Genomic DNA, 9,013 nt, shown 5'->3' on the forward strand with positions numbered 1-9,013 from the left:
TTGTGAGGAGCTTGGAAAGTTGCTGGTGGGCATGATGAGGTCAGTGAATCTCTGAAGATTCCTCCAGCCCTGTGATCTTTCCTGAGGCCACAGCTCCTGCGGGAAGGGTCCCGGGACTGCCGACAGCTGCCATCTCGCCTCCCCCAGGAAAGTGAAGCACACTTTGTCCTCTGGTGTGTCTCATGCCCACCCATGTTCTCTATTTGCACTGACCCTCCCAGCCCAGTCAGACACCACATGGAGCTGTGGACCTCAGAGGTGACCTTTTTACCCCTAGTGGGGAAAGAGCACATGAATACCACCCTCTGCAGGATGCCGAGAACATTCTGGGGCCTCCAGCACCTGACCCTTGTCCATTCTCAGCTTTCCCCCCACTTCTGCCCTTCAGCCTCTCTGCTCAGCCAGACACTGAGCTCACTGCTTCCCACCTCACTATGTCCTGCATGATCCTGCAAAGACCACACACTTCTCCCTGGAATGCCCTCCCTCTCGCTCTTCATCTGGCTGAACCCCTCACCCCTGGTGGCCGGCCCAGCCCGCACTGCCGTCTGAGCTCCTTCTGCACTTGTTGATTGGGCTGCACACTGGCACTTAGAGCCCCTGCCACACCCCGTGTGCCCATCTTGTCCCAAGGACCATGTTAGGCTCCTGGAGGGCAGGCTATGCCCCCTCAGTCCTGTGAGCTGATACACGTTTCTAGGGAACGTCACAGTCATTAAGAACACAGGTTTGGCATCACACAGACCTGCCATTTCCCAGTGGGGAGCGGGGCGGGGGGCGGGCGGGGGGCCCTGGGCAAGTAAGCTCACCATCTGAGCTTCAGTTTATTTGCCTGTAGAATGGGGAGGGAGGGGGCGCAATAATACCGACCTCATCTGATCATTGTGAGGATCAAATGAGATTGTGCTTATCACTCTACCAACCTGCAGAGGCTCTAGGACAGGGCTAAGTGATGCATCCCCGAGGTCTGAACACATATCACCCACAGGAAAGTGTGAGCCCAGCAGCACAGGTGGCCTCCTGGGGGCCCTTCTCCTCCCCTTTCAATACTGTTATGGACTGAATTATATCCCCTCCCCCAATCCATATGTTGAAGCTCTAACTTCCAATGTATGTCTGGAGATCGAGTCTTTAGGAGGTGCAGTAAGTCCTCACTTACTGTCATTGATAGGTTTTGTAACTTTAAGCAAAATGGCATGTAACATCAATTTCACCTACTATAAGGTTAAATGAGGTCAAAAGAGTGGGGCCACAATCTGACAGAATCATGGCCTTATAAGAAGAGGAAGCAGACTTAGTCAGTTTGGCTCAGTGGACAGAGTGTCGGCCAGCAAACCAAAGGGTCCCGGGTTCGATTCCAGTCAAGGGCATGTACTTCGCTTTCAGGCTCCTTCCTGGCCGGGGCCTGGTCGGGGCTCATGCAGGAGGCAATCGATGTGTTTCTCTCACATCGATGTTTCTCTTTGTCTTTCCCTCTCTCCTCTACTCTCCCTAAAAATCAATGGAAAACTATCCTCGGGTGAGGATTAACAAAAAAAAAAAAAAAAAAAAAAAGAAGAAGAGGAAGCAGCCCTAGCTGGTTTGGCTCAGTGGATAGAGCCTAGGCCCATTACTGAATGGTCCTGGGTTTGATCCCGGTCAAGGGCATGTACTGGGCTGTAGGCTCGATCCCCAGCCCTGGTCTGGGGCACATACCAGAGGCAACCAATCAATGTTTCTCTCTGTCTCTCCCTCTTCCTTCCACTCTCTCTAACAATCAATGGAAAAGTATCAGGTGAGGATTAACAAAAAAATTAAATAAAGAAGAGGAAGCATTCTGTCTTTCTCTGTCACATGAAGACACAGTGAGAAGGCAGACATCTGCAAGCCAGGAAGCGTATCCTTACCAGAGCCTGACTTGCTGGCTTGGACTTCCAGCCTCCAGAACAGCGAGGAAATGAATTTCTGTGGTTTAACTGAACAGTTTAACAGATGTTGACGTCTATGGTATTTTGTTATGGGAGCCTGAGCTGACGAATACAAATATCTTCTTGCTTTCCCGACTTCTGGAGCCACCTCCCCACTCAGGGCAAAGCACCATGCCAGGGACTTGGGTTGGGGGTGGCAGGCAGATGATCACTAGACACATGGGCAGAGAGAGAACAAGGGCTCTGGAGTCCAATGATCTCTCTCCCTCCAGCCACAGCTTCAGGCAAGCTCCCAGGCTGGCTGAGTCATCCTTTCCCAGCTCCTCTATAAAATGGAGGTGCAAATCTCTGTCTCATGGGGCTGCTGGGAAGATTCACTCATTGATTTAACGAATGGGCCCTGCAGAGTTGGGCTGGCTGTGCAAGGGCTGGAGATAGTCACCGTTACTCCAGTGCCGGCTGCCGTGCTAAGTGCTCTACAAGTACCAGAGTATTTGATCTATGTAACTCTCTTGGAAGGTAGGGCTTTTTGTTCCCATTTTACAGAGGAGAAAACTGAGGCTTAGAGGTTAAGGAATATGTGCAAGGTCACACAGCTAGGGCAGAGATGGAGCTGCGACTGGAACCCACGGCAAGAGTTTGCACATCACAGTCTGCTTCCTCCCTCATGTTGGCACCTGAGCAAGAAACAGATGGACCAGAGGCGGTAGGTATCAAAGCTGGGGTAGTCAGGGTCAGAGCTCTGCCACTTACCAGCAGTGTGACCAGGGCAAGTCACCTAATCTCCCTAGGCCTCAGGTGCCTCAGTGTAATTTGAGGATAATAATAGTACCTATTGCTCTTAGGATTGTCCAAATAATTAAATGAGCTTGTTCACATAAAGCCTCAGAACACTGCGTGATATATGGTAAATATTCAATACCTTTGACTTTTATTAGCACTATTATTACCCATTATTACAAGGTTCAGTGTCTGCTGCAGCCTCCCCTGACCTTTCTCATTTGTGCGCACACAGTTCCTACCGGCGGGAGCTCTTGGCTCCAGCCCAGCTGGCCAGCTTCCTATCCCCCAAATACACAGCACTTTGCCTGCCCAACTCCAGTCCTGGGCAAGGCTCTGTCTTAGCCCCAGCCCTTAGGACCCTCCTTGTCTGCCCCACGGGGCTGTGGTAAAGGCTGGAGAGTGAGTGGGAGGTAAGGGGTCCATGTCAACCTTGGCCACCTCCTCTCTCTAGTCTTAAAAAATAGTATTTTCAGCTCTAGATTAAGGAGCGTTTACAGGTGCCAAGACACACACTTTGCTAAGTGTTTTATTGACATTATCTTATGTAAATCTCTCACAATCACTCTAAAGAAGGAGATACTTGTTTTCAAGTTTTACTGATGAGGAAACTGAGAGGCACAGCGAGATTAAGCAACCAGTGAGCGGCAAACTGGGGCCTCGGTCTGCTGACAAGCCCATGTTCTCGGTGTTGTGCTCGGGGATGCCTGGTCCTCCTGATCCCCTGGCACTGCTGTGACTGCAAGCTTCTGGTCGGCTCGGGTCAGAGAGCATGAAGGAATCACATAGGACAGCCAGGTGCTATGCTGGGCCCTGGGCTTGAGGATCCCCTGCCCTCAAGGAGCTTATAGTCAAATGAGAGAGAGAGAGAGAGAGAAGAAATCCATAATCTAAAAAGTAACTAATGTTTATGGAGCTCTTTCTTTGCGCCAGGCCCTGTTCTAGTAGCATCATTATGCATGTTAACTCATTCATTCCTCACATGATCTGGGTGAGGTAATGAGCACAGAGAAGTTAAGTAATATGCTCCAGATCACACAGCTGGTAAGTGGGGAGCTGGGGCAATTTAAATGTTTACTGCAAGACTGTAAAGAACCAGGACACCCAAAGGCACTGTAAAGCCCCGGGATATACTGTGACACTGTAAAACACCAAGTTCCTGGTGACATTATAAAAGCACCAGGACAGTGACACTGATACCCTGAGACACTGTAAGTTTGGATGGGATACAGGAAGAGTGCAGACCAGGAGGAATGAATGATTTAGGTGTCTGGCCAAGGGAATTCTGAGAGGAGGGTTTTGAAGAATGAATAGGAGTATCTTAGGAATAAGTGGAAGGGGAAGATGCATTCCAGACAGAAGGAACAGAATGGGTGGGGTGTCTGGGGTTGCAGTCACCAGCTCCATGGTTCCTCTGGCACTTAGTGGATACTGTGAATCAGCTCCCTGAGGCAGGGACCTACCAATGCCCCACGAGAGTGAGCTGTTGCTAGGCTGGACACAGGACCCACTGGCCACCTTACACCTGGGGGAAGGAGGGACAAGGAGTGCAGATGAGTTCACCTATGTGCTGGACCAGCCCTCCATGGGGCTGACACTGGCCGAGGCTGGGACGCTCCAGTCCTTTCCTCCTTGCCTCTGAGCTGCCAAGGTTTTTGCCAACAGCACCCGTGTCTCCACTGCTCGCAGAGTAAGTGGAGGTCAACATCAACCATACCCTCTAAACACCTCTCCCTGATTCTCTATCTCTGAGAAGTAATGTTTTTGATTCCTTTCTCCTCTTGTTGCCCATGAGAAGAAAGCTGACCCTTTAGCTCAAGGGCATCTTCCCAGCCCAGAAAGGGAAGGGCTGCTTCGGTGGCAGGGACTGGAGGCCCTGAGACAGACCTGAGCGGAAGAGGTTTTATGAAACCCAGCTGGTCACAGCTGGCTCCATCCTGCCCATCCCTTATTCATGCAGCCCAGGAGCCTTTCCAGGCCCCCTCCCCTCAGCTGCCCAGCGAGCATCGATCGCCCTAATGGCACAGCTCTGCGGTTAGGGCCTGAGCTGCCCCCTCCCCAAGCCTTCCTGTGGCCGCTAATTAGCTGAGGTCTAGAGACTCCATTTCACAAATGGGGAACTGGGGCCCCGGGGGCTCTGCTGGGAAGTGAGGGGTCTAAGCGTAGCATCATGCTTCTCCCACTCCCGGACTCTCTGGTTGGCTCTGTTGCTGACCCCAGGCTACTAAACCATGTGTGTGTGCATTTCCACAACTGTGAACATGGACACAGGCCAGAGCAGGCAGAAGGGATGTTAGTTCTTTCCTGAGCCCCAGAGGAAGGGGAGTCTGCACAGTGGCAGCTCTAGAATTCTTAGACCAGATGGTTTTTGAGTGGCTGTGGTGATACTGAGGGAAATTCTTGGGGTGGGGGGTGCTGTAGCTCTCCAAGCCCTCCCTGGCTTCACTACTGTGCTTTTACCCAGGAGCCTTGTCCCTGATACCCTGGAATCAACTCTGGGTGCAGGAGCCAGGTCTCCACACCGTGGGTGAAGAGGGGTCAGGGACATACCCTGAGGGTCTCAGGCTCCTAACATTTACTAGGGATGAAATCAGGTGAAAATGCGCGGCAGGAGAAGTCTTGGATGACAAGACCAAGAAGCAATACCAAGGACAACAGCCAGACCCCATGCAGGAGTGCTGGACTCCTGGAGCAACAGAGGCAGAAGAGAGAGGGCAGGGAGGCGTGCTGCTGATGGGATCTGAACCTACAAGCATCTTTCTGCCCCCACTGGAGTGTCCTGGTAGAGACAAGGCTGCTCCTGACCAGACCCCATGGGACCTACAGCTCAGACAGCACAATGCTGGAAGCCCCTCCCGAGATGCTCCCCAGACTGCCCCAGGCCTCCAATTAGGGGATCAAAGAGAAGCTTAACTTCGCAGGAACTCCAGGAACCTATATCCCACTAAATCCCAGAGAGAAGCCTGGCGGGGCTAATAAAAGTGTGTGTGTGTGAAACCAGCCACGTAGATGGTGAAACACCATCTACAGCTCCATTTGTTCTGTGGTCTTGTAGAAATATTAAATTATTCATCAAAATAGAACATCAGAACCACCACAACCACATCCCCGTGATTGCGGTCCTGGGGACATTAGCTCATGGTGTGGGATGGGAAAGAGCATCTGGATACCCTCCTTGTCTCCTGGCAGGGTCACACCTCCAGGGAGCTGGGTCAGGGTCGAGTTCTATAGGCCCCTGCAATACCGAATCTCAGATCTGATATTGCCTTGAAGGGGGAAACTGTCCAGAAGATGATCCCTGCAAGTTCAGGGCTGTGAGCTCCCCCTTCCTTCAATACCTTTCAGGCCGTTCCTAAGTGGAAAGCGGCTACTGCGTCTGGGGAGTGGCCTCTGAGTTGGGGACCAGGAAGCTAGTGCCCAAAGACTAAGGCTGCTCTGACCCCCACCACACCTACCAAAGGATCAGTCCTTCTGATGGGACCATCCATCGCTCCCCCACACCCCTCAATCTCAACTTGATCCCCCCTGGGCTTAGTCCCTCCTTCAGTTCCAGCTTCTCTGCCTGAAGTGCTGGAATCTCTCTCTCTTGTTAATCCTCATCCGAGAATATCCACCCCCCCCCCACACACACTTCCCAGTGATTTTTTGAGAGAGAGTGGAAGGGGGGAGGGGAGGAGACAGGAAAGAGAGACAAACATCAATGTGAGAGAGACCCATGCATTGGTTGCCTCCCACAGGGGCCCTAACCAGGCCAGGGATGAACCTGCAACCCAGGTACCTGCCCTTGACTGGAATCAAACCCCCTAGGAACCCCCGACGCTCTAACCACTGAGAAACACCTGCCAGGGCTGAGATCTCTTTTTCCCACGGCCCAGGTTTTATTAAAAAAAAAAAAAAATTATTTCAGCCCTAGCCGGTTTGGCTCAGTGGATAGAGCGTCGGCCTGCGAACTGAAAGGTCCCCGGTTCCATTCCGGTCAAGGGCACATGCCCGGGTTGTGGGCTCGATCCCCAGTGGGGGACTTGCAGGAGGCAGCCGATCCATGATTCTCTCTCATCATGGATGTTTCTATCTCTCTCTCCCGTCCTTCCTTCCTCTCTGAAATCAATAAAAATATTTAAAAAAATTATTTCAATGTCTAGTTGGAGGGGTTGCCAACATCAGCTCGTCCAGGCTGGGCACAGATCCTCCTGGCCCTTCCGCCCTCCCTGCCTGAGTCTTTCAGAAGCTCCCTCAGTGTGCCGGGGTAGGGGTCGGCAGAGGGTGGGAGGTCGGACACCCTGCGGCACCTCCAAGCCCGCTCTGCGGCCGGGGGGAGGGGTGCTGTGAAGACGGCGGAATTGGCCGTGGGGGCCCCAGGAGGCTACCCTGGGCTGGAGACGGAGCTTCTCCTTCCGCAGCAGTCTGGCCCAACCTGACCAGGCTCGGCTCCTACCCGGCCGAGAACTCTTTCAGACCACACCCAACCTCCCCACCCAGACTTAATCCCTTCCACAGAGAATTCCCCACGCCCCAGGCCAGCGGTCCCACCCCAGCTCCACCAGCCCCGGGGAAAGAGATAGATGATCCCAGCCCAGTCTGGGACCCACAACTTCCAGGGGACCCAGCTTAGAGTGAAAGGGGGCGAGCCCAAGGTCACAAAGGAAGGTGGAGGCAGCGCGGTAATGAAGGAAATGGTAGGGGGTCCTGAGGCCCTGAGACCCTGGGATTCCTCCCCGGCGGTCCTCACCGGGCGCGGGAGGCGCACTCACCGCCGGGACCACTTGGCAGACGGCCGCCCGAAGGGCCGCTTCCACAGCACGCCGTAGAGCTGCACTTTGGTGCTGATGTCCAGCGCGTCCGAGTCAGCCTGCTCCAGGGACGGCGAGGGTGACACCGAGTTGGACTTGGAAGTGAACATCCTGCCTCAGTGGGGCTGCCCCCAGCCCGGCCCACCCACTCCCCGGGCCGGCAGGGACGCTGGGTTCCAGACGAGGGCGGGCGCGCGCGCGGCAGGCGGCTGGGGGAGGCGGCGTCGGCAGGCCGCTCCGGGCGCCGTCGGGGCGCGTCTCAGACAGCGGAGACGCGGAGCCGCCGGGTCGGAGCTGCTGCATTAAGACGCGCGGACCGGGAGCGCAGCGCCGAGGGGGCCCGGGGTGCGGGGCGCGGAGTCTGCGACTTGGGCTCCGGATGGGGCGGGCCCGACGGGAACTAGGCGGGAAGAGCGGCTCAGCATCCAGCAGGCAGCATCAGCTCCCCTCACCCCCCGCCCCCGCAACACACACCTCCCGAAGACAGCCCCGATTCTGGTGGCCCCGATTGGCTGGGCGGGGCAGGTGAGCGAGCTGGAGGCCGGCCGCGAGCGCCAATCAGTGCGGGCGCCGGCTAGAAGGCTGGGCTCCGTGCGTCCGCGTCCGGAAGATCCCGGCCGGTCGCTCGGCCGGGGAAGCGGTCACTGCACTTCCCCACCCCCATCTCTCGCACGGATCTCTTACCCGGGGTCCTTATTGCGTGCACCGTCTACATGGGAACTAGGAACACGTCTGCTTTGTGTTGGGCTTGGAGTCATAAGTTCCTTACTTGCCGCTGGGTGAGGGAGAGTAAGCAGCAAGGATGTGGGGTCAGACAGCCGGGCTTGGAATCCTCAGTCCTACGTAGCTCCGTGAAGCTGCGGTGAGCCTTGTTTTCTCACTGAAAAGCGTAGATGCCTGTACCTCCTCAGGCAGAGCGGTGGCCAAGTAAGTCTTAGGTAATTGTCCGAAGCGCCGGCTCAAGAGGAGGCTCCGTCCCGGCCGGCGGCCGCTCCCTGCCCTCCCCGCCCCTTCAGGTGGGTTTCACTTTGCACCGCCGCCGCCTCGCCAGGATCAGATTTCTTTTCCCAGAGCTAGGCGTCGGCATTTGGCACTAGGGCCAAGCCCGAAGTGCAGGTGCAGTGGGTGTCCGTGATTTTTCTGCGCACCTGACCGGTGCTCCCTAGGGCCCGGCGCTGCATCTACTTCCGCTTCTCTCCGCGGCTTCAGGTGACCGTCTCACTTTCAGGCTGGGCAGAGACCTCAGTCCCATCCCTGGGGACCGCCCGCCGGAAGGCTGTGTTCGCACCGCTGCCTGCTGGCACCGCTCCAAAGGCAAAGGAGTGAGCTTGCGCAGGAACAGGCTGCAGGCTAGACCTCGCTGTAGTCATCCTCAGGCTGATCGGCTGCAGGCCATCTCAGGGCAGCCAGGAGTCAGTCACCTGCGCCCTTGAGAAAGCCACTTTCCCCTCGGCTTGGCTCTGTGATTCCTCGTATTTTAAAGAAGTCCAAACAAAAGTTTGCAAAAGTAGTCTGAGAGCCAAGTCAGCTTCTAGA

At 55.2% G+C, this 9,013-nt stretch overlaps 1 protein-coding gene across 4 annotated transcripts in view; it reads right to left on the bottom strand.

The window, feature by feature from the left end:
- Positions 1–8,676, bottom strand: part of PLEKHD1 (pleckstrin homology and coiled-coil domain containing D1) — a 28,590-nt gene extending 19,914 nt beyond the window's left edge. Inside the window, exons 1-2 of one of the 4 annotated variants that reach the window (XM_080688058.1) lie at positions 8,162–8,676; positions 7,439–7,536 (exon numbers count right to left, since the gene is read on the bottom strand). Coding sequence is in view for 3 of the 4 variants with exons in the window: in XM_080688056.1 (XP_080544182.1) it covers positions 7,439–7,587 (149 nt within the window). In the remaining variant the exon portion in view is untranslated. Of the gene's footprint in view, positions 1–7,438; positions 7,948–8,161 lie in introns of those variants that run through there. The other 3 variants (XM_080688057.1, XM_080688056.1, XM_080688055.1) reach the window with 3 other exon arrangements.
- Between the last annotated feature and the right edge of the window lie 337 nt (positions 8,677–9,013).

The sequence above is a fragment of the Plecotus auritus genome (genome assembly GCF_963455305.1).
Source record: "Plecotus auritus genome assembly, chromosome: 1".
Classification (NCBI taxonomy): Eukaryota; Metazoa; Chordata; class Mammalia; order Chiroptera; family Vespertilionidae; genus Plecotus; species Plecotus auritus.